The 26,119-nt window shown below is 50.0% G+C and overlaps 1 protein-coding gene across 2 annotated transcripts in view; it reads left to right on the forward strand.

The window, feature by feature from the left end:
• Positions 1–26,119, forward strand: part of TBC1D7 (TBC1 domain family member 7) — a 474,622-nt gene that overhangs the window by 208,843 nt on the left and 239,660 nt on the right. For both annotated transcript variants that reach the window (XM_069620493.1, XM_069620492.1), the window contains exon 4: positions 1,364–1,551. In XM_069620493.1, coding sequence (XP_069476594.1) covers positions 1,364–1,551 — 188 coding nt within the window. The remainder of the gene's footprint in view (positions 1–1,363; positions 1,552–26,119) is intronic.

Raw genomic sequence — 26,119 nt, forward strand, 5'->3', positions numbered from 1 at the left:
ACTTTCTTAACATGTATAAGATGTGTTGGCCATTTGAAACATTTGTAAGAAGATTTGGGTTTTATTTAGCGCATTTCATTCAATTGTATGCGTCTGAGGGTTTTGGGTACAGTTCATACATGTAATCTTCCCACTGAGTATTGGTAGTAGTGAAAATGTGAAAGTATTGTCTGCGATCTATGAAACACTTGTATATAGGCGCGTTATAAATGCCTTATATCATATCATATACTTAAGGACTTTCAGATTAGAGAGTAACCTTTTGGTCTTAAAATGCAAATGTATGGCACTGTGAACTATTTTGCCTCGCAAAAGTAGCGTAGAGGAATGTAAAAATCCCATATATTGGATAGTAAAGCACATGTTCAGGGAAACCAAGCCTTCTGCTGTTCGTTCCTGTGTTCATCTTTGTGCAACTAAGGCCAATTGGTGTGGACTGCTTGTGTGGTTTTCTAGTTCAGTTATTTAGCTACGTCTGTGTTTGACTTATACACATTGTCTTGTGGTCTTTTTGCAGCGCTTCTCTGTCATGTGGAGTGAATCGATTTGCCGGACCTAAATCGATCCATACGTCTCTTTAATTTTGCAGCACCAAACGCTGATTATATACCCTGACCTGGCCACTCTCAGACAGCCCTTAGACCAATTCTGCACCCCGGACTTGAGCCAGTTCATCCATAGCAAATGTCCCTTTCTGACTTCAGGTTTTAATTTTATTTGGCCCCATTTTCCACGTTTTGGGGTTGTCTGACTTATTTTCCAACCTTTCATGTACACAGTAGTCTTTTTTATTAGAGATCACACATTTCTGCATTATTTATAAAAAAAACAAATCACCTCTTTAGTGCATATATTTATCCGAAAGCTGCTCTTGCGCTGTAATTACGTGTTTTCTTTTCTTTTCTACATGGGCTTCATTGGGCGTGAAGCAGCCAATGAACTGAGCTAGTAGCACAACAGTTTGAGTTTGTTTTATTTGGCGATTTGATTTTGATTGAGTGCCTGTATTGACGTTCCAGGTGCGGATCTGATTTCATGACTGTTTACCGAAACTAGACCGTAGTTGGTCAGGGAAAAGGGAGAGTATAACAAGGCAGTAGTAGGAGAAATACACAATTTCTCATAGCTGCATTGCCAAAAGTTTGCCCATTCTTTTAAGCAATACAGACTGTTTTGGTGAATAATGTTGGAAGTAGTAACCATTCGGTTTTAACTTCAATGAATGAAACGCTTATTTGTCATGTATATTTAATCCTCAAAAAGATCTTCATTTTCTTGGTTTGCCTGGATTTGTTCAGCCTAAATCGGTTTAAAGATTTGATTGGCACGCACCACTCAGTAATATCTCGTTCTCACTTTGTAGGAATAATCCCACCCCACCGGGAATCCCATGCTCTGGTGATGATGCATCGAAAGGAGCAGTACCAGGATATATACCATGCACTTCAAGTGATGCGATATGTTCATGATTCTAGTCCAAAGGTTGAAGTTTTCCTCCTCATGCATCACTTGGAGTCTGGCAAGCTGTCTCGGAACCTGACGTATCCACTGGTGAGTAGTGTGCTATGATACCAAGCAGCCATTTCAGCACATTGAGAACGCTTAAAGAACATACAAGTCGATAATTGGAAAATAATTTGATGTGGTTCTTTGATATGGCTACTTACTTTATATAAAAGGTGTTTTCTGTATTGGCTATTGGTAATTGTCTATGTGGTTCTACAATTGTTTGATGACTTTTTTGTTTTGTACCGACCTACACTTATGGCGACTTTTAAAAAAACATTTTTTTTTAAACTGATGTCCCACTTTTTGTACTTAAAAAAGCGGGGGGGACCACCCACACCCACCACCTCGTTACACCATCCCCCTTCTATATATACCTTAACCCAACTTACCATCTGCATTTTGCGGTAAAAAATGAGGCATAAAGAAATTCAGCAAAAGTAGGTAATACCGTCAGTGTGGGTGCTGTTTGCTGCTTGCTGCATTTTACCATCCGTTACCTTCTTTCGGTTCCATGTAATAATGTCCCGCAAAATTGTCACCTGTCAAAGAAGTCGCCAAAAAATTGCCATTTTTTGCTGGCAAGTTATTGCATTGAACATGCCAGGTGTCGACGAAGAAACCCAAAATGGAGGAGGCACCCCGATAACCCGGGCGGTGTCCTCCTCCGAAAGCGCCCTCCTCAGAGGAGGGGAGGCAGAGCGCGGCAAAGTCAGGAAAAACCCGCGAAGGAAAAAGCCTGCGAAGAGAAGAGCGCAGCAAAAGGGGGAGAAAGCCCGCGAAAGTGGGACAATGGAAAGGGGGGGAGTTACCCCCTTTAAAGCAGGCGGGTCACCACTGCAGAAATCATTCACCCCTGGCAGTGGGACACCCGCCTGCCACCGAGGAATTCGTTTCGTTTTGCCTTTCCTGTTCGTGCTGCGGTGCCCATGTGAGGAGGTTCGTGTTGTTGCAGTGAAGGAAGGGGTCCGGTACTGGAAGTTCCAGAAGTTCCAGAGAAGGTGTTGGTCAGTTCAGGAGAAAGGAGATCGTAGATTACGCAGCGTTAACATGGAAAGAGGTAAATAGCCGGGCATGTAGGGGGTTGCGTTTCGTGCAGATTAATTACACGGGGGCGGCCGTAGGAAATTAAGGAGGCGGGCAGAGAGGGCCGCTTTTGCAGTCACCTACTGCTATGCACTCCAGGGAACTGGGGTGGGGGTGAGGTCGGAAGCTATGGATGGCGTTTTGGAATGCACCAACATCGAGTTGGGAGGTACATTCGGCATATGTCGAGGTGCACTTTGTGAGACATTTTTTATAAAGGCCGGTAAAAGGATGCCTGAATGCGTGGCTTGCTTTCATCATACGTGGTCCCATCGAGAGCTAGGAAACGGTCACGGAAACGTGTTTCCATGCGATCCGTTGTGCAAAGTTGATTTAAGGGGAAAATGTTGGCTGCTAAGCATGGGAGGCGTACGCAAATGTGGGTGTACGCCGTCGTGGGTTTGTTATTTTCGAATGGAATGCATTGAAAATGTTTAAGTAAGTTCAAGGAAACTACTACATTAGAACGGAGCAGTCATCAGGCGGGGTGAAATGGTATTTATGCGTTACAAGTGTCACCTTGGTATTGTATTTAGGCAGAGTGGAGACCATAGCAGGCTTTGTGGTAGTGAACGGCAGTGGCCTAGAGGTTAAGTGCTTGCAATACAGCGCCGGGGACCTGGGTTTGAGCCCTGCATGCAGCACATAAATGGAATAGTTAGATAATCTCCTTTTGTGCATTGGAGCGGCGCGTCACAAAGGTTGATGTGGGGCCATAAGGGAGAAAAAAGGGGCGAGAGGAAGATAGTCTGACAAGTACAGTGTATAACGGCGCGATGCGGGCACAAATAATGCATTTGCTTGGGAGTGTTTTCTATGCACGAGGGTGATGTCGGTCACAAAAGGAAGATAGTCGGCCGAAGACAGTTGCTAGCAGGTGTTTATACATTATGGCACGATGCAGGCTCAAATAAGGCATTTGCTTGGCACATTAAGGTGACGGCGGGGAAGGACGTTTAGTTGTAGCGGGTACCTTTAATGGACTAAGATAATTGCCAGAAGGTGGGTGGATGTTGTTCAAGAGTATGAACTACAGCAGAGCTTGCTTTGCATTCTGGTTGTTGAAGTGTAGGGCACAAAGTATGCCTTGGTGTCGGGTTACGTCCGGCATGCTGGTGGTAGGATTGAATGATCAAATATCGTCTTTGGTTGTCGTTCTAGAGGGTGGTCAGGTGCCCAGCGCAAGCTGCATTGCGGTAACATGTGACGATTCGTTGGGGAACATGCTATTAAGAAACACTTGCCAGAAAAGGGGTATGATGGCAGATAATAGTATGTGCCAGCAGAGCATGCAGGGCATGCTGGGTTTTGAAGTACAAAATTCACAGGGCGCCAGGTTTACGGGGTTGGGTCTGCGAAGGCGCAGGGGTGTCCGGCTCGGGCTGCATTCCGGTAACATTTAGCGATTGCTGAGGTGCATGCTTAGTAAGAAAGAATTGCCGGAGTGTGGGCGGATGTTAGACAATAGTAAGAGCTGCGGCAGAACTTGCGGGGCATGCTGGTTTGTGGAAGGTACTTTTAATATAGCGCCGGTTTGTCGCGGTGCATTTTGGTAACTTTTAGCGATTGTTTGGGGAACAGGCTTATTAAGAAATAACTGCCAGAAACATGGTCAGATGTTGAACAATATTAAAATCTGCGGCAGAACTTACGAGGGCAGGCGGGTTTGGGGAAGACTCTTTTCACCATAGCGCCTTTTTGTTGCAGAGCAGTTCGTTAACAGTTAGCGATTGTTTAAGGAACATGCTTACTAAGGAATAATTGGCAGAAATGGGCTCAGATGTGAGACAATATTAAGATCTGCGGCAGAACTTGTGGGGCATGCTGGGTTTTGGAAGCTACTTTGCAGATAGCACCTTTTTGTTGCGGTGCATTTCCGTAAGATTTAGCGACGGTTTGAGGAACTTGCTTATTAAGAAATAAATGCCAGAAATGTGGTCAGATGTCAGACAATATTAGATCTGCGGCAGAACTCGCGGGGCATGCTGGTTGTTGGAAGGTACGTCTCATATAGCGCCCCTGTTGCTGCGGGGCTGGATCTGCGAAGGCACGCGGGGTAAGGCTCGAGCAAGGGTGCGGCCGGGATGGTAAGGATACTCTCACACAGTTTACGGATGGAATTGGGAGTGAGTTGGGTATTTTAAAGGTGAAAGGGCTGCCGGCTCGGGGAGGCGGTTAAACGGGTATTTGGTGATTGCACCTATGAGGCTTGCTGAGCTAGGGTGGGAACGGGGCCCCTGTCCGGTATGTTGTAAGTAGGGCATGGTTCACAATGTTGGCAGCCGTAGCTCCCTCCTCTGGGCGAACCGAACACCTTAAGAGGGGAAAGTCGCTGATCAAGGATGGGAAGCGCACTAGGGATTAATTTAATATACAACTTCAGCAGTGTCTGGTTCGCTCCCACCCCCCTTTTTTGGGCATTGCTCCATGGTTTACTGTGACCATAGCCACGCTGCCCCCTCGTCCAAGAGGGAGTTGCCGGAATAGAGGAACTGGGTCCTGTCGCGTTTCACATAAGTTGCGCGTAGGGCGGTATGGGCCGGTCCGATAGCACAGCTAGTAGAGTGCTCACTTTGACATCTGTGCAAAGCCGGTTAACGCAGGTTCGAATCCCGGCAGGACTGAGGGATCGTAGAGCTATATAAATGCCAAATTATTATTAGGTGCCGGCGGCATGCGTGATGCTAGGTCCGGAAAAAACCCAGGGTTATGCTAATTTCGGTACTGTCTGGTCGGTGGGGTCTTTTGGCTGTGGCTCCTGTACTTCTATCCGGGCCTACAGTCACAAGGCCAGGGGCTTCAGCCCCAGCCCCCCCTAGCAACGCCTCTGGCCGCCAGTGGAAAGGAGCCCATGGTGGCAAAGGGCTATTCCCCAGGTTGAATAATAACGAAAGGGGAGTTGTTTGACACCAGGAGGAGGCAAAGCCGGTCAAGAGGCACAGCGAGTAGAGCGCTCACTTTGACATCAGGTTCAAATCACGGTGGGGCCAAAACTCAGCCTTTCATCCTTCCAGGATCGATAAATGAGCACCGCACACCGCGGGGAATAATTAGCAGCGCTCTGATACCCGAAGGTTCGTAGCACTATATGAAGGCTAAAGTATTATTCGAGTGTACATCTAAAAGATTCTTCTTTTTTGTGGCAATATTGTGCAGTGTCAGTACGAGTTCACGGAGGGCAAGTTAATAATGTGCAGTAGCACCACTAGTTCACAGAGGGCAGGTTAAACAACGGGAGGGGTGAGGAATAAGTGGCAGTCCCAGGCGATTTCCCAATCAAACGACTACTTGGCTTGGGCTAACCTATGCGTAAAGAGGCAGGCACCCGGCTGGATCATTCAACAAGCGGCAGGTAGTAGTAAAGTGAGCGGGGGCACGGTCCCGACTCAAGGGGTTCGGGTTGGACACGGGGTAGCGGGTAGATCACCCTCGTTTGAAGGAAGTTAGGTGCCTTTACAAGTCCCCAGACCGCATGGGGCATGGGTGTAACATAGGCATCTGCATTATAGCAGGCGGGTAATTTATTCCATGGTGGGACGCCTGAACAGGGGAGAAGTCTTCTGATTACGGCCTGACAGGGTGAGTGCCTGATGGGGTTGGTAGTACCCACGAGGTTATAATTGGCCCTTGGTCACAAGCAGCGGAGGCAGGAGCGTATCGGGAAACAATAGTTTCCTGGGAATATGATGATGCAGGTAAGCGCTGATCATAGTATAATGCACCCCCTGCACAGGCATACGTAGGGCAGTACAGTTAGAATGGCCGCACACGTTTTGAAGGAATGCAGGGGGGGTCGCTCAGGGGGAACACTGCTATTAGGCATGGCTTTACTCATCAAAAGGCCTAATCACGGCTGTTATAAGAGGAGTACGGTGGTTAAGGGAGTGCGCGGCGGTGTTAATATGCGCATGGTTGCCAGACTTGTTGGGTGAGGGAAACGAGCAGCCACTGTGGGGGTGCGACGTGTGCAATGGGGTTGCCGGTGGGCGGGGGAACTGGGCCCACATGACAAGGAGTTTGTAAATAGGGAGCCTCCCTTAAAAGGAAAGAAAGGGAGGGGAGTGAGAGAAGGAGCAATGATGGCAAAGGTGGTTTGGAAAATCTAGCAAAACGAAACTGCTCAACCTCACCCGGCAGGAACGGCGCTCTCCCAGCATGGTAACTCCTACAAGGGCAGGCGGAGCAAAGATGAGTAGGTTGGGGAACCTATGGCGGGTGCGGTATGAGGGACAAGTTGGTAAGGTGGCAGGGGCAGAAGTGTCCCGGAGCAGGCACGCCCTGGTTAAGGGGGAGCAAGATGGAACGGTGGCAGAAGTGTCCCTGAACAGGCCCGCCATGGTTAAGGAATAGGAGGGAAAGGGGACAGATGGTAAAGTGTCCCTGAACAGGCACGCCCTGGTAAGGCGGAGCAAGAGGGAAGGATGGCAGGGGCAGAGGTACATCAGACATGGCCTTAGCATCTTAAATTCCACTGAAGACTCGCTAAAAGATGGTGTTCATCTGTTGGCAAGGGGAAAGGAAGTCTGGGGGTTTTGCCACCCTTTTCTCCCCACCAGCAGCAGCCCAGAGACAAAGAGATCGGTTTGGGCAGGGTGCCAGGGATGGAATGGGCGCAGCTGCAGGGGCAGGTGTGCAGATTGCCAGGGGAACGGCAAAAACCGGATGTAGTGGTCATACACTTGGGAGGTACTGACCTGACAAGCCTGGGAAGGTGGGCCCCGAGGCGGGAAATGATGGGCTCTCTACAGGAATTGGCAGGCCGACTGCGGGAAACTGAAATCATTTGGTCAGAGATAATCCCAATGCCAGAATGGAGGGGTGCGGATAATCACGCAGCTGCTTAGAGGTCCAGAAGAAAGCTAAATGGGCCAACGGCAAAATTCTGCATCTGCAGGGGCTTTGGCCAGATCAGGCACGGCTGGATCAATTTATAATCTCCCGAATATTCTCTGAAGGATGGGGTGCAGTGTCCCCACTGGGGTTTGATTTTGTTTTTCTGGAACATTGTCTCTCATTCAGTAGACTTATAAGCACGGAGGCAGGGGGGAGCCACAGTGGGCGGTAACCCACTTGTGGCGTGGCGGTGTTTGGGCAACCAAACACAAGAGACAAACTCCGGATGAGCCAGGAGAAAGCGGGAAGGGTCTTCGCCCTTTCCAGACCCAGCACCCGTTGGGAGCCTAACACGGCAGGGGCGTCTGGGGGGAAGAACAAGGGCTCAGCTTCCCCCCAAGGAAACGGCACTCTCCCCGCCCACGGTTACCTGCAGGGGCAGGCGAGGCTCAGGCACAAAGGGTTGGGAGAGTTGGGCCTATGATGGACTTTTGGAAAGCAAGGGGGATGCAGGTTTCGGATACGGAGCAGTCGCCGCATCTTCCAAAGTATTTCCACCAATGTGTGCAATGTTTTTTATGATCTGTGGAGAATAAATCTGCGGCCTTTTATGCCAAACAAACTAAGCAAGGCTCATGTTACGCTTTTCTGGGGGGGAAAAGGAGGTATGAGTTATTGCTAAGTAATGGGTACAAAATGGACAGATGCACGCGTTATGCCAGGTGTCGACGAAGAAACCCAAAATGGAGGAGGCACCCCGATAACCCGGGCGGTGTCCTCCTCCGAAAGCGCCCTCCTCAGAGGAGGGGAGGCAGAGCGCGGCAAAGTCGGGAAAAACCCGCGAAGGAAAAAGCCTGCGAAGAGAAGAGCGCAGCAAAAGGGGGAGAAAGCCCGCGAAAGTGGGACAATGGAAAGGGGAGGAGTTACCCCCTTTAAAGCAGGCGAGTCACCACTGCAGAAATCATTCACCCCTGGCAGTGGGACACCCGCCTGCCACCGAGGAATTTGTTTTCCACCCACCCACCCTACAAGCAAGGACAAGCAGGAGGCCTGGGTGTCGACGTTGCAGGACGACAGGCGGTGTGGCGGTGTTTGGGCAACCAAACACAAGAGACAGACTCCGGATGAGCCAGGAGAAAGCGGGAAGGGTCTTCGCCCTTTCCAGACCCAGCGCCTCTTGGGAGCCTAACACGGCAGGGGCGTCTGGGGGGAACAACAAGGGCTCAGCTTCCCCCCAAGGAAACGGCACTCTCCCCGCCCACGGTTACCTGCAGGGGCAGGCGAAGCTCAGGCACAAAGGGTTGGGAGAGTTGGGCCTATGATGGACTTTTGGAAAGCAAGGGGGAAGCAGGTTTCGGATACGGAGCAGTCGCTGCATCTTCCAAAGTATTTCCACCAATGTGTGCAATGTGTTTTATGATCTGTGGAGAATAAATCTGCGGCCTTTTATGCCAAACAAACTAAGCAAGGCTCATGTTACGCTTTTCTGGGGGGAAAAGGAGATATGAGTTATTGCTAAGTAATGGGTACAAAATGGACAGATGCACGGGTTATGCGGGGAACTCCCGCGCAATCCCCGCTCCCCTTCACCCCATATTTATGGTCACCATATACAATGTCGCCACAACCTTTTCCCGGCGACATTATGCATGGCGACCATATATATGAGGAACATATTACTGGCTGCCCTTCCTTCTCACTGTCGCACACAGCAAAGCACTCGGTGTGGATGAGGAAACCCATACACATACCTCATTACATGCACAAAGGACTCGGGTTTTGAGAAGGAAGGCTTTCTGACATGATGGCCTATCCCCCGGTCATTTTGGTCCAAGAACCTGCTTGCTTTATAGAGTGCTTGTTCATGTTTTTATTTGGCATCTGCGAGCTCTGTAGCAGGGGATTCATTCGCCTGCCTTCCTGGATTAATGGTGTACACCAATGGCTTCCCATTTGACTGAGTGCCTGCATTCCAGTGAGTAGGAGCCGTATTAGGCAGTGTGGTGGCATGGGAATTAAAAGCGGAAGACCCATGTTTAGCGATGAGAAAATTACACGGCTGAAACTTGACAGAATTCTTCAATTGGGACTGACGGCTGGCTGACTGTCAAAGGGAGAAGAGGGCTGGAGATGGGAAAGAGCTGTTGGTTTCTAATTACGGAAACAGAATTTCCCAGCACTAATGTGATTTAAAAAAAAATGTTTTATAAGACTTTATATATTTTCTTTTCTTGCACCATCGAACTGGGTGTTAGTTAGCACTGGAAAGAATTACACCGAGACCTGAATGTAGAAGGACCAGAAGCATAAGCTGGGAGGTGAAAATGGGCCTCCTTTCATCATGAAAGGAAACTGGGACAGCCAAAGGGCAGGTTTCCTTTGCACCAAAGTGTGCAGGGAGGCAAACAACGAGGAACAAAGGACAACCCCAGAATACCGGGCGCCCAGTCCCAGAGGAAGGTGCTGGGGCAGGTAACTGTTAACTGACAAGGGGGAGGGGGTCCCAGGGTCCCACGCCCTTACAACAAAAGACCAAAGGACGGCCACAAACTTTACCAGTTGGGGCTATCTGTCATCCTTCAGGCAAATAAAAAATGGTGTCTTTCTGCCCTTAGGCCATTCTAGGCCTATATCAGAAGGCAACGCAAGCCCTCCACAATTTAGCCTCTCAGCGTTATTAGCGCTGCACCAAGGCAAGGCGCACGAAATGCAGAGAAAAAAGCCACCCATCCCACCCAAAAAGTGGCAAAGAAAATATGTCAATACCTGGTGAAAATGGCTAAGAAAATATCTAAAAATGGAAAGTATGGCACAGCTCAACGCCTTACGAATCAAGTTGTAAGCTTTATTACGAGCGACATTGATCAGCCTCAAGTTGGCCCTATGATGGAGCAGGGTCCCTGCTCACCTGATCCCATGGTCCCCAAAAAGCTTTTACCATTTCTATTTTTTTATCTTGTTGTTTATTAGCAGCATCTTATTGTGTAATAAAGCTTACGGTCTAACTTTTCCACCTTACCTGGTTATAGGTCCCTCATTTTACGTGCTTTCTATGTGTATATGCATTGATTACTCCTGTATGCTTGCAGCACTTTCCCGCACTATGACACTTCCAGGCTTATGACTTGAGAAATGAATGTTTAGAAAACATTGTGACTTGGTAGTGAGTGATGTTTCTACTCTTTTATTTGTCGAGCGATAGTATGGGTAATATTGATTTATGCACAAGGAGGGTGAAGGACACAGGGCCCCAAGCAATTCTTGATTTGCTAGCAGAGGATCAGGGATCCACAATCCTCTTAAGCAAGGGTTCTGTAGCCTCTGACTCTTTCAGATGTTTTAGACTTCAACTACCATCAGTCCTAACTAGCTAAGACGTAACTACCATAAAAGTGCATCATAATACATACAAACCATACATTTCAAGCATCAATCTGGTTATAAAATCAAAAATGGTAACACAATTCATCAAACATCAGTTACTACCATACTAAGATAGACAAGTTCAATAGCTAGGTCTGTTTACTCTCTCTATAGGATAATTACACATACAAATAAAAAATCCATAAAAAAACAATGGCCAAGATCCTTCAACCCACTGATTCTAACCCTGGTAGCAGTTTTTAGATAAGTGAGCAAAGTCCATTCCGTTAATTTTCCATTAAAATGTAACATAGTGCGTGTTTGCATTGTATAAAATTCAAGTTTTGCAAAAGTGGAATGATAGTTAATTTAGTTCTGCATATGTACGACAGAAAAAGATGCAATGCATCCAGACCTCAGTACCCGCATTTCACAGGACACACTTCGAAACAGTAGGTGAACCTCCTGTGCATTTGGCTCTAACTGCCCTTAACGGAATCGGATTAAAACGGGCTCTAGTAATTCGAGCATGATCCAGAACATTCTTTGGGCATTTTAAATAATTTTGTATTTCATTAGTACCATAGATAATATTTGTAACATTTTAAAAGGCTTAACACGTTCTCTCGATTCACGGTCAAAGCATAGAGCCTCCAGCAACCTTTCCTTATGTAGTTTGCCCGGGCTTCTTTCTATTGTGGTAGGGCGAGTACAAATTATCACGCATTAGTTTTATCTGCTGCTCATTTAATATGGTTTAGTTCAGGAATTACCATGATTTCCCTCTTCGAGGTCAATATACATTGCAGTATCTGATCTGATGGGTTAAGGTTGCCCTCTTGTTAGACCACACTCTTTGCTATAATAACTAGAGCTCCATCATTAATTAGTCCTCTATTAATCCCATTCCTAACACTAGGCGTACTGCAAAATTTGCCGGTAGGTCAGCAGACCCAACATATTTCCTGAAAAACGTATTCTCCTATACTTCGAGTTTGGAAGGATGAGCAAATCCCCAGGTTCATGCTCAATACTTCTCTACAGCCTTTGCTTTTGAGGTGTGGACATTGAGCATCATTTCTATAGGTTGGTCTTAGTCCATTATTACAAATCTGCTTATCCCACCTTTGGCTTATGTGAGGAACTCCTGGTGACAAAAGTAAGACAGACACAAGTGATCACAGTTCAAGGGTGTTTATTGAACAGTTAAAGGAAGGATGAGCAGGTTGGAAAAATGCCTAATCTGCACCTAAATTTAAGATGGGGACGGATGTCAACCATCAAATAAAAAAATAAAGCAGTCGTAGTGATGTTGTGTGAAATCAGAAAGGCCTATGCTAATAAACCTAGTTCCAATTCCTCAACTACTGCAAAAGGGGGTGAAGGATAGTTCTCAAGAAAAGAAAGAAGTGTTCTGAAATCATAAGTCGGGATGTAGTGGCTTGGGTATACCTTCCCCACGTTTTTAGCACAGGGTAGGATCAGAGCTTGGGAGCACAGTTCTATCTCGGGCTTCTCCAGCACTAGACGACCGGTTCAAAGCCAGTTCTCAGGACTGTCGATGACCAAGTCTCGTTTCCTCAGAAAGTCTCTTGCTTTCGGGGCCTGTTGTGTTCAAACAATCAAACCATAAGTTCCTTTAACAAATAAAAGTGTGTATCTAAATATTCACTGGGTGATGGGTTCACCCCTGGGTCCCCCTCTTCAGTGCTTACCCAACTCACTTGTAACATACAAATCTTAATGTCTTTTTAAACCGTTCCAAAATGCACTGGTCCATGGGACTCTAGACTCGGACCCTCCTGGGATGCGTCTCCCGGGTCTCCTACTGTGGGATATACTTCCCTCTCTTTCAGCCAACTTGTGGATCAAAGTCTTTCGATTGTACTGTGCTTTTGCTCCACCCTCACGTATGACCACTTTGCTTCTTGTGGCGGCCTTCCTATGGCCTTCTGGTTCTTGTAGTTTCTCAGTATGGGGCTCGACCAGAGTATCTCGATTCAGCACCCTCATGGTGCCACTTTCTCTATGCAGATGGTCTTACCCTCAAACTCTTTAATAGTTAAATCAAATTTCATCTGCTTTGCTTCACACGTTTTCCACCTTGCGATTATCACTCAACACAGCGCAGTGCTTATTGGTTCTCCCCTCGACTCACCGGCTGTGATGAACCACTTGATTTTTGGCTTCCTCTGAGTCAAGGCCGGTACCATTGGTGGGGGAGCTTTGCTCGCTCCTGCCTTTCGGCATAGGCTGGTCCTGTGTACCATTGACATCTGCTGCAGGACAGTGATGCTATTGTTCAGTCTTTCCTCGACAAATTTTCAGCGGGCCTTGGACGAAAAGGGCAAGGTCACTTCTCTCATTGACACCCTCTCAATTCCTGCTGCCTTCCTTCTCCTTTTGAGCTGCCGCGTAGTAACTGTCTCATCACGCTGTCTGCTGTATTTGCCTTCTCTGAACTGTGCTCTCTGACTCCACCTTTTATCCCTGTGGGGAAGGGAAAGGGTTGTCCGGTGATTGTGGTTCTGATCAGTTGCCTAACTTAGCTTGGCCCTGGTATTGGGACTTGTCAGGTAAATGGCGCAGCTCTAGTTGTAGTCCATTGTGAAAGTGTGCGCAGTGGAAAAATGGCGTAGGCAGTGGTTTGGAATGTCGTACGTGAGAGGATGGGGAAAAGGTAATAAAGGACGGGGGATACCGCGTCTCACACGTCTGTGTCCTACTCCCCGAGATTCCCCATCCAGATAATCCTCCCTGACTGGTCCACCCCCAGGAACTGGATCCAACAGCAATCCCTGTGGACTAACATGTGAGACACATTCAGGTTTCTCACCCTTACCCCATGTTGCTTGCTTAGTGCAATGCCTGAAGTCTTTCTATGTGTCATAAAAGGTTACTGTTGTATCTTATGAATTTAATCTTATGCTTTTCATATGCTGTCCTGCATTCTGGTTGCTAGGATATCAGGTGCCCTGCCTGCATGGGGAAGGTAGAATGTATTGGTTTGTTTACGTGTGAAGGGTTTGAGAGAAGCGGTTGGGAAGCGAGAGAAATGGTGGTGAGGGAGAGCTGCAGTGCAGGTCGCCGGGTCTCCTTATATTTCAGTAAACTCAACTTTATGCACTTAATCAGTTTGTGTATGCAGCTTACTTCAATTGGCGACGAGGATGGGATCCGGCGCCGCAGGAACCCACAGGAAGGTAGAGAGCGGTTGCTCCGAGCGGACGGGTTTTGTTCGCTTGTGCTGTTTTCATTTAATTTCCCCGAAGTTGGAGGTGTAAGGATACGTGATTGTTGTTTTGAGGAGTTGTTTCATGTGTTTGGAGGTTGACTTTGTTTGAGGAAGCGTATTACTTTATCATACGCGTTGTTAATGGCTCGTCCCATCTCTATTAGAGAATTCAACCCAAAAGTATTGGCTCACGCTCACGTGACCCGTGTAAAGCACAAACCAGGAAGTCAGGCGAGGATGGAAGGAGCCTCTTCATCCTCGTCCCAGTGAGAAGGAAAAAAAATATTTTTTTTCTCTTTCAACAATTAAACAAAACAAGAAACTGCATTGGACAGTAGTCTGAAATTCATAAGGGAACCTCACTAGTATTTTAGAAAAATATAAAACGTGAGAAGTTTAACATTTTTTAAATAAAACCATTGAACAACGAGGCGTAAAATTCACGATACAAGGAATCGGTATTCAACCTCCCGCAAGTTTTCTTCTGACACCTGGAAAGCCTGTGGTGAGTTGGTCTGAATGGAAGGAGTTCTTGCTAAACTATATTCAGACTGTGGAACAAGAAGGTCTTACTTTTCACAAAAAGAAGTTGCTACTATTACATGCTCTAGGCTTGGAAGGTCAGAGAAAGTTCAGGGAATTACCAGAATTGTCAGGAGATGAAGCTGGTGATTGCCGATGAGCACGAGAAAGCTATACAATAGTTGGATAAATACTATGCTCCAGAGACAAATGTAGCTATAAATGGATACACTTTCTATACTAGGATACAAAAGGAGCATGAGAATATAGAAGAATATGTCTCCGCATTAAGACTTCTGGCTCGCACTTGTCATTTTGGAAATGGAATCACTCTTGATGAACTGATTAGGGATCAGATCATTATTCATTCCAAGGATAGTTTGGTTCAAGATAGATTGTTGATGGTCGGAAATCTGTCCCTGCCAGAGATTATTGCCATCACAAAGAGGATAGAACACAGTCAATTGTGTTCCAAAGAAATGAAGTGCAAAAAACAGGAAGTTATACGAAACATGCTACATCTTAATATCAAGGGTAGGCAAGAAGCAGAAGAGCAAAGTTTAGTCAATGCTCTGAGCACAAAGGATCGTGTTGATGTTGCTTCCAACAGAGGAAATAAAGCAAAGGCAATTGAGAACAAAGGAAGTTTTCCTAAAGGAAGGATCTGGGTGAACAATTAACCCAGATTTCAGAATAGTCAAACAAGAGATGGTGACAGATGCTACAATTGTGGCAGGCTAGGCCATTATGCTTATGACAGAAATTGCCCTGCGATCGGGAAGAAATTTGGAAACTGTGGAGTGAAAGGTCATTTTGCTGTCACCTGCAGATGAAAAAGAGAGTCTCAGCAATTCAAGATGAAGAAGAAGATTCAGAAGAAGACAGGTTTTTCATGATTCGTGAACCACCTGGTGGAGAATTTAGATGCCCGAGTTGCGAAATTATATTGGACAATTGGAAACTTAAGGTAAAGGTGGATAGTTGTTAATTGCCGTGGACAATTATCGCTAAGACCTGGCAAAATCTGTTGGCAAATGGCCTCAGGAGCAAGTTGCAACCATCGAAATAAAGAACCCAGGTGGATTCGAGGGGTCAAAAATCCAGATTATGGGTTGGTTCTCGGGCATCATTCAATTCAAGGACAGGCGTGCCCAAGTGAAAATTTACGTGGCTGAAAAGGGAGTAAACATAATAGGGTGGAGAGATCAGGCTGGTTTGAGAATCAGATTGGACCCTTGTGAAAAAGAAAAGATTCTGATCGTAAATAGCAGCCAAGGGCAAAGCAAGGAGAAGACAGCGAGTAAGAGTGGAGTACGACAGGGTTTAGGTTTGTTAAAAGATTCTGCACACAGAATTCGTCTTAAGAAGGGGAGTATTGCCAGTGAGGCACACAAAGGCCAGACCCATTCCATTTGCCATTGCTGACAAGGTTGAAGAAGAACTTATAAGATTAGAATCTGACGGAATCATCAGAGTGGGTGAGCCCTATTGTTGTCGCATTGAAAAGGAATGGCAAACCATGAATTTGTGTGGACTTGAGAGATGTGAACAATAATGTTATAATGGACATATTTCCACTTCCCATAATATCTGAAATGTTGAATCGCATTGGGAACGCAGATCTATTTTCCACACTAGATCTTTCTAGCGCATAGCATCAGTTCTCAGGCATGGGGTCTGGCATGGATTCACATGCTCATGAATATTCCCCGTCGTCAGGCTGGGAATCCTCGGTAAAGAAAAAATCAGTTTTGTTTCTGATCTGTCTTTCTTAGCAGTAACCAATAACTGATCCTACTGCCCCCAGCCAATGACTGCCCTCTCCGTCAGCCCCGCCTCTGACAGCCATCCTCAGATTTTTACCGCACCCTCAAGCGTTGGGAGACCTCGTGCTTTAGCTCTCAAGTTTTTTGCTGCGTTTTCACGCTTTTTCAGGAGATTTTCTCATTTTTTCGGTTTAATCGAGCCTCAAGCTCCACCGTTTCTACTTTCGACAACGGGGACCCTTTTCGGAATCCTTCTACGCCCCTCAAGGGTGAAGTTTTCGTCAAGTTTATACTTCTTGGAGGATTTCGGAAGATCTGCGGCCTACCTCAACGGACATGGCCCAGGACAAGGGAAGCTCGACGCCCGGATCCAAGCTGTTCAGGTGCTGCCCTGGATGTGGATTGCAGAACGTTTTCAAGGACGACGAGCATTTGCGGTGTCTCTACTGCCTTCATAAGGACAAGACGCACGTGGAGAAGGACTGTGCGTTCTGCAAGAACCTTTTGGAACGGACCAAACAAGATCGTCGTTCCTGCCTCGCCGCCTGGCTGGAGAAGGGCACAGCAGGTGAGAAGGTGAAGAAAAAGTCTGAGCGGGCTTCTAAGTCCTGTGAGGGCGCCCCGGCGACGGGGGCCCAACAGAAGGCCAAGCACCGCAAGTCCGCGGGCACCGGGAGCGCCAAAAGGTCGGGCTCTTCGGCTGCCAGGCAGGGCGCTACTTCCCCAGCACGTTCGACCACGAGCCAGCGCTCTGGTTCGGGGAAGAGGAAGTCCGAGCACCCGGGTAAGCCGCTGGAGCGGACCCGGTCGATCTCGAAGGGGGAGCGAGGCGCTGACCCTCCCCCCAAGGCGAAGGCCCAGGACGCACTTAAGGTGGTGAGGGCTTTGATCCAGCCGGCAAAGGCCTCTATCGAAGTGGTTGCTGCGACCCTGGCGAAGCCGGCTGAGACTACGCCAGTGGAAATGGCCTCTGGGCCTAGAGTATCCCTGCCACCGCAGAGGGAATCCTCTTTCCAGCCTATCCTTAAGACCCCCGTGAAGTCCCCGGCGGAAAAAGAGGGGGGGTGGTGGCCATTACAGACTCGGAATCAGCCTCTGAGGAGGAGCTGGTGGAAACCGAGAAGGGCCTCAATGAGAGGTCCATAGGCCTCAACGAGAGGTTCATAGGCCTCAACGAGAGGTTCGAGAAGGTTCGATCCCAGGGGGCGGTCCCTGCTGACGTGATCGAAGATAGCGACGAAAGAGGGCCCAGTGGAGCGGCCATCCCGTCCGTCGCAGCCATTACCCGAGCCCCAGGATAGCTCAGCGGCCATTTTGTTGGCAACCCAATCCTTATGTACCGAGATAAGGACGAGATTACCACGGACCCCGACGGAGGATCCAGAACAAGGCCCGTCGGGAAGCCCTCCGAACAAGCGGAGGAGAGTCCACCCCGCTCCGCCTTTCGTGCCTGCGAGACCTGTGGACCCCTCATCCCCCTCGCGGACCCAAGAGAGGATACGGCGACGGATACAGCGACGGGGACAGACGATGATGGCGGCGATGACACAACGGACATCCCGTCATCCCCCCAACCCCCCGCGGGCTTCTCCAGCCGACAAAATTGGCTCTTTCCACGCCATGATAACCAGGGCATCCGAGCTCTTCCAGCTCTGCCCTGAAGAACAAAAAAGGAAGGGTTTCTGTACCAGTGACGAGAGGCCAAGAGGAAGACGGTCCTCGCGGTGCCTTTGCTCGACGACATCTGGGACGAGGGGCTTGCTGTCCTCAAGAACCCTTCCACGACACCCGCCAAGAGGGACAGGTACGAGAAGAAGTACAGAGTCCCCGATACCGCCCCCTTGTGCCTCAGGGCCCAGCCCACGCCGGACTCTGTCGTCTCGGCAGCGGCTAAGAAGAAGGCAGCGGGTGCGGCGGCTTCAACTTCCACTTCCCAGCCGGCCAGCGAGGGAAAGAAGTTGGACTCAATGGAACGACGAGTCACTTTGTTGACGGCGACGACGATTAAGGCAGCCAATGCCTTAGCTCTGGTTCAAGATAGCTCCCCTGCTAGACTTCCTACCTGACAAGAGGGCGGAGGCCCTAGAAATTCTGCAGGAAGGCGAGGTGGCGTCGGATCACGCCATAACGGTGGCAACGGACATTGCCGATACCGGATTTTGCCAACTGGGCAACAGAGTTTGCCTCTGACGACGAGGATGGCTCAAGGTGACAGACTTTCGCCAGGACGTCCAGACCAGAGTGTTGGACATGCCGTTAGACGGCAACAACCTTTTTGGTAAGGCGGCGGACGAGTCTCTACAGGCCATCAAGACGACTCGGAGACCGCCCGGGCCCTAGGGATGCTTCAACAGCGATGGCCCTTTCGGAGCTCCAGAGGCAGATAGGGTGCTTCCAAAGGATCCAGCGGTGGCTCCTCCACTTACCGCCAGGCGGCCCACTCCTCTTCCCAGGAGGCCTTCAGAGGTCGCGGCAAGCAAGGGGATCCTGCCGTCGTCGCCAAGGAGGCCAAGGCGGCAAGGCCGCCTCCAAGCAAGACTGACCTGGCCGTGTTGTCGGGCCCCCACCGAAGCACCCTGGTGGGAGGCCGGCTGACGAAGTTCGTCAGCGTGTAGGAGTCCATCTCCACCGACCGTTGGGTGTTGGACACCCTGGCCAACGGACACTCGCTGGAATTCCAAAAGAAGTGCCCTCGTATTCCTCCCGTGGCCGGGAAGGAGAATCACGTCCCTCAACTGCTGTTGGAGGTAAGGGCGATGCTCAAGAAAGGTGCCATCGAGCTCGTCGCTAGGAGGCGCCGGGGCTCCCGAGTGTACTCAAGGTACTTCCTCGTCAGAAAGAAGAAGGGCGGTAGGCACCCCATCTTGGACCTGCGCCGGTTAAACAAATACATCAAGGTGCAGAAATTCAGGATGGTCACCCTCCAGCACTTGCTGGGACAGCTGGAGGAAGGCGACTTCCTATCGTTGTTGGACCTGGAGGATGCTTACTTCCACATCCCCATTCTAAAACGGCACAGGAAGTTCCTCAGGTTCGTGGTTCAGGGACGCCACTACCAATTCAGAGCCCTACCGTTCGGATTAAAGTCGGCACCCAGGGTTTTCACCAAGTGCCTGGCACCAGTGGCGGTGCGGCTACGCCTGTAGGGATCCACGTCTACCCGGACGACTGGCTAATCCGGGCAAGGACAAGGGAACTCGCCGTCGAACACACGGCGAGGACCGTCCGGTTGCTCACGGAGCTGGGGTTTGCCATGAACTACCCCAAATCCCACCTGGTTCCATCGCAAGTAGCACTGTTTCTGGGAGCAAAGCTCAATACAGTGGGGCAATTGGCCTCCCCTTCAGAGGAGAGGACCAAGACCATCCTGGGCAAGGTGCGGCGCCTGTTAGCCACGGACGTGGCCAGGGTGAGGTCCATCAAGTCCCTTCTCGGGATGATGTCCTCATGCATTTATCTTGTGCCCCTTTGCAGACTTCAGATGCGTCCGCTACAGGAGTTCCTCGATGCCCGCTGGTTTCAGGCGACGGGCTGCTTCGAGGACAGGATCCCTCTCGACGAGGAGTTCCGTCGGGCGATCCTATGGTGGGGCACCCGTGCTCACCTCACTACAGGCACGGACTTTCAAACCACGGCGTTTCAGGAGACGGTGACGACGGACGCCTCTGGAGGGTTTGGGGGCCCACACCGGAGATCTCCGCGCAAGAGGCCTTTGGCTCCCGGAGGAGAGGTCTCTCCACATCAACATTCTGGAGCTCCGAGCAGTGTTCTGGGCTCTCAAGTCGTTCCTTCCGGCCCTCAAAGACAAGGTGGTGAGGATCTTCACCGACAACACCACTACTATGTTCTACATACGGAAGCAAGGGGGCACCAGATCTCCAGCCCTATCCAAGGAGGCCCAGGATCTGTGGCACTGGGCCGTCGCCCAGGGGATGTTTCTGGTTCCCTTCCACTTGGCAGGAATAAAAAACACCATCGCCGACTCACTCGGCAGAGAGCTGCGCTCGTGCCACGAGTGGGAACTGCGCCAGGATCAAGTGGATCGGCTCTTCCAATGATGGGGCAAACCCCAGATTGACCTGTTCGCGACGGCAACAAACTCCAAGTGCCAGAGGTTCGCCAACAGGTTCCCACAGCCGAGGAGCATGGGCGATGCTTTCTCGTTCCCCTGGGACGGCCTGTTTCTAAATGCGTTCCCTCTGTTGCCGTTGCTGCTCTGCCTCATCAACCAGCTCAAGAAGTCCAGGTGCAGGATGATCCTCGTCGCACCGGCGTGGCCGAGGCAGATCTGGTTCCCAGACCTTCTGGACTTGTCAATGTCCCCACCAGTCAAGCTGCCAGCGGCCGCCGATCTTCTCTCCAGAGAAGGAGGCGCCATTCTCCATCACCACCCACAGTCGCTGAACTTGCAGGCCTGGCTCCTGCAGCACTAGAGTTTGAAGGGTACGATATACCAGCTGATTGCAGAGAGGTTCTTGCAAAGGCCAGGGCGTCCTCGACTCTCAAGTGTTACGGTCATAAATGGAAGAGGTTCTCTGTCTGGTGCTGTGCACAGAAGATTAACCCTCTGCGGATTACGGCTGCTCAAGTACTGCCGTACCTACTGTCGCTGGCCAAAGCTGGACTGGCTCACGCCTCCATCAAAATAAATCTGGCTGCCATCTCCCGATATACCAGGACTACAGGACTATGGGACGGGCGTCCTTGTTGTCTCATCGCCTGGTGAAGGAATTTAAGAAGGGACTATTCCGATCATTCCCGCCGGTGAAGGCTCCCGCCCTGGCGTGGGAGCTTAATGTGGTGCTGACCAGGCTCATGGGGGCCCCTTTCGAGCCTATGCATTTGGCGCCTTTGAAGTTCCTGTCATGGAAGACAGCGTTCCTCGTGGCCATCACCTCTGCACGACGAGTGGGAGAGATTCAAGCCCTATCTTTGCAAGTCTTCATACTTGACTTTTCATGACACGAGGGTGGTGCTGAGGACGCACCCCTCCTCATGCCCAAGGTGTCGTCGGACTTCCACCTCAATGAGCCCTTGGTGTTACCAGTTTTCTTTCCGTCGCCTTCGACGCCGGCCGAGAGGACTTTGCACTCGCTGGATGTAGCTAGAGCGCTGAAGTTCTACGTGGACCGCACGAAGAGTTTTCGGAAGACTTCACAACTGTTTGTGAACTTTGGGTCTGTGAATCAAGGGAAGGCTCTCTCGAAGACTTCCATTTCCAGATGGCTCTCCGGCTGCATCATGCATTGTCACCGGTTGGCAAACCGACCGCTGCCCGGCCGTCTGAGAGCCCATTTGACCAGAGCGATCGCTGCTACCACGGCGTTCCTGTCTGGTGTACCCCTGCTGGACATCTGCAGGGCTGCTACGTGGAGGTCGACGCACACCTTCACAACATTCTACTGCGTCGATCGGGACTCCAGGGAGGAGTACAGGGTCGGCCAAGCAGTGCTGCGCAACCTGTTCGCTTAAGGTGAGCCTGGTGAGGACGTAAGAGATGCTTAATGTTGAGTTGTTGTATTGCTTAATGTTGAGCCTGTTGCCACCTCCCGTGGTTGTGCATGTGTATACTGCTATGTATTCTTTTATTCATGAGCATTTGAATCCATGCCAGACCCCAAGCTGGAGAAGGAACAAGTTACCTGTAACTGTTGTTCTCCAGCATGGGTCTGGCATGGATTCACATGCAAACCCTCCCACCTACCCCTCTGCGACTCTTCACTTGGTCATACTGCCACTTGGCGTGCTACCAAATCTGAGGATGGCAGCCAGGGGCGGAGCTTAGGAAGAGGGCAGTCATTGGCTGGGGGGCAGTATGACCCAGAGATCAGTCATTGGTTACTACTAAGAAAGACAGATCAGAAACAAAACTGATACTGATTTTTTCTTTACCGAGGATTCCCAGCCTGACGGGGAATATTCATGAGCATGTGAATCCATGCCAGACCCATGCTGGAGAACAACAGTTACAGGTAAGTAACTTGTTCCTTCCTGCACTTCGTCGTACAAGGTACACATTACCAAGGCCCTTCCCTTCTGGCTGAAGTCGGCGCTCAGCGTGTTTACGAAGTGGCTGGCACCAGTGGCGGGCCATCTACGTCTGCAAATGATACATGTGTACCTGTACCTCGACGACTGGCTCATCTGGGTCAAGTCAAGGGACTCGCTGTCGACCACACGGACAGGGCCGTCCGGCTGCTGACGGATATGGGATTCTGCATGAATTATCCGAAGTCCTGCTTGATTTCATCGCAGGACGCTCTCTTCCTGGGGGCCAGGCTGAACACCATCGCCTGCCTGGCGGCCCCCTCAGAAGAAAGGATCGCAGCCATTTTGGGAAAGGTACAATGGCTTTTGGCACTGAAGATCGCCATGGTGCAAGTCATCGAGTCATTGCTCGGCATGATGTCATGAATCTACCTGATCAGGCTCAGCAGGTTGCAGATTTAACCCCTCCAGGAATTCCTGGACGCCTGTTGGATCCAGGTGTCCGAAAGCTTCACGGACAGGATTATTCTCGATGAGGAGTTAGTCGAGCGATAAGGTGGTGGGGCATGCGCTCCATTATTGCCGGGGTCACAGACTTCCAGGGCCCCCGCACCAGGAGACGGTCACCACAGACGCTTCACTGGAGGGCGGGGAGCGCACAGCGGATGTCTACATGCCAGAGGCCTTTGGCTACCGGAGGAGAGGGATCTCCACCTCAATGTCCTGGAACTGTGGGCAGTGTTCTGGGCCCTCAAGTTGTTCCTTCCGTCTCTCAAGGGCAAAGTGGTGAGGGGCTTCACAGACAATACAACCACGATGTTCTACTTCAGGAAGCAGCATGGCACTAGATCCCCAGTGCTCTCCAGAGAGGAGCAGGACTTGTGGCACTGGGCCCTCGCCCAGGGGTTCTTTCTCATTTCTTTTCACCTGGCGGCAGTCAAGAACGCAGTCACCGATTCCCTCAGCAGGGAGCTGGGCTCTTGCCACGAGTGGGATCTTCGGCAGGATCAAGTGGACAACCTCTTCCTTGGTGGGGCAGACCCCAGATCAATCTGTTTGCGACGGCAACAAACTTCAAGTGCCAGAGGTTGGCCAGCAGGTTCCCCAGCCGGGGAACATGGGGGACACGTTCTCCTTCCTGTGGCAAGGCCTGTTCCTGTATGCGTTCCCACCATTACCTCTACTTCTACGAGTCAAAAGTCAACTCAAACGGTACAGGATGATCCTTGTTGCCCCAGCGTGGCAAATTTGTTACCCGGACCTTCTCAGCCTTTCGAGGTCACCTCCAGTCAAACTACCAGTGGGCGTGGATCTGCTCGCCAGAGAAGGAGGCGCAATCCTGCACCACGACCCAAGATCGCTGAACCTGACTGGCTCCTGCAGCCTTAGAGTTCGGTGGTTACGAGCTACCGGCGGACTGCAGGGAGGTCCTTGCCAGGGCCACAGCATCGTCCACTCTCAAGTGCTACGGGCACAAGTGGAAGCGTTTCGCGACTTGGTGCCGGTTGCAGAATATCAACCCTCTGAGGGCCACGGCCCCTCAGATCCTTCCGTACTTGTTTTCGTTGGCTAAGGCGGGGCTGGCGTACGCCTCCATCAAAGTGCATCTGGCAGCTATCTCCCGCTACACCAGGTCTCCGGGGCGGTCTTCTCTTTTGTCACACAGTCTAGTCAAGGAGTTCCTCAAAGGACTGTTTCGATTGTATCTGCCGGTGAAGTCGGCTGCCCTCAAGCTCAACCCAAGTTCCTTTCGTAGAAAACGGCTTTTATCGTGGTCATCACCTCTGCCAGGAGGGTAGTCGGATCCAGGCCCTGTCATGCAAGCAGCCTTATCTGACTTTCCACGAGACGAGGGTGGTGCTGCGGTCACACCCCTCCTTCAGGCCAAAGGTTCTGTCGGGATTCCACCTCAATGAACCGTTGGTGTTGTCTGTGTTTTTTCCGATGCCTTCATCGCAGGCTGGAAGGACTTTGCACTTGCTGGATGTGGGGCGTGCTCTGAAGTTCTATGTGGCACGCACAAAGAGTCTCCGGAAGACGTTTCAGCTTTTCGTGAACTTTGGTCCTGTGTACCATGGGAAAGCATTGTCCAAAGCTTCCATTTCCAGGTGGCTCTCCGGCTGTATCACGCACTGTCACCGGTTGGCAAACCGACCGCTGCCCAGCCATCCGAGAGCCCATTCCAGCAGAGCGATCGATGCGACGATGGCCTTCCCGTCTGGTGTGCCCCTGCTGGACATCTGCAGGGCTGCTACGCGGAGGTCTACTTTTGAAGGTGAGCCTGGTCCAGAGGTAAGAGTAATTGCTTCTGTTGAACATTGTCACCTCCGTGGTTGTGTATGTATGTACTGCTATGTATTCTTTATTCATGAGCATGTAAATCCATGTCAGACCCCATGGTGGAGAAGGAACAAGTTACTTAACTGTAACTGTTGTTCTCCAGCATGGGTCTAGCATGGATTCACATGCGAACTGGCCCTCCTGCACCTCTGCGACTCTTCTGGTCATACAGCCACTTTACATGCTACCAAATCTGAAGATGGCTGCCAGAGGAGGGGTTTAGGGGAGAGGTCATTGGCTGGGGGCAATATGACCCAGAGCTCTGGGATTGGTTTATAGGATAAAGACAGTTTGTAAGTGAAACTGTTTTTGTTTTTTTTTTTAACCGAGGATTCCCAGCCTGACAACAGGGAATATTCATGAGCATGTGAATCCATGCCAGACCCATGCTGGAGAGCAACAGTTACAGGTAAGTAACGTGTTCCCTCCCTTGCATTGGTGTTGAAGAGGAGCTGGATGCAAGGGGGCAGAGGAGGGGGCGGGGGTATGAGAAGAGATAGTCACATCTACAATGGTGTTATTTCGCAATCCTTAGAAAAGGGGTATGTGCTTGAGCAGTTGAAGGCAATCCATGGCTAAGGGGCAAGCAACACTGCATTTTCAAGCAATCTTTGACTATGATGCAAGTGCCTGGCCAGTTGTTGGCAGTCCTTACCAATGAGCAAGTTCTGTGGTGTTTCATTGGAATCCTCAGCAATGGAGCATTCAGCTGGACATTAAGCAATCCTTGGCAAAGAGGCAAGCTCTTGGGCATTTGTTGGCACACTTCAGCATTGGCACAAGTCCCTGTGAAGCTGATGGTAATGCTTTACAATGGGAGCCAGTATTTTTAGTTCTGGGGTGGCTCGCCCCCCTACCCGTGAAACTTCAAGTCCAATAGTCCTTTGGGGGAGGTAGCAGTCTGCAGATCAGAATAAATAAACAAGCTCTATTCGCTGAGTGCCACAAGCGAACATTCAGAGTTTACAAACGAAGCTAGGCGGGAGCCAGTGCATTACCTGAAGGAAAAGAGAGAGGGGGCTGTGCGCAGGACACGTGCACAAGCACAGACTCAGGAGAGCGAAAAGCAGCAGAAGACAAATGCTGTGACTCTTTGAAGCGACTGACGTTGCAGATGCTTTTAAACCCTCAATGATTAATGGTAATCTTACTAATCAAGTAATAAGCCAATTTTGAGCCTTAACTAATAAAACCATAATAGGAGGAGTGGAACGAAGTGAAGGTAATAACCGATCCCTGATGAGGGAACAAAGTCAAACTGGGAATAGCTATTCAAAAAGCCCTTTAGATTGGGGATGGGATTCTAGAGTGTTTAAAGAAGGGTGGTGAAACCCAGCAAGGCACAGAATCCTGTAGAAATCAGATTTACCAGTTTACATTCCCTTGATACAGGGGAAGACACTGCCAGCAAGAATGCTGTATCCTTCACCCCCCTGGATGGTGACACTTCTACACTGTAGTAAATTGGGAAAAGAAGGCA

Source organism: Ambystoma mexicanum, chromosome 5q (assembly GCF_040938575.1).
Source record: "Ambystoma mexicanum isolate Mex_15411 chromosome 5q, UKY_AmexF1_1, whole genome shotgun sequence".
In the NCBI taxonomy this organism is placed as follows: Eukaryota; Metazoa; Chordata; class Amphibia; order Caudata; family Ambystomatidae; genus Ambystoma; species Ambystoma mexicanum.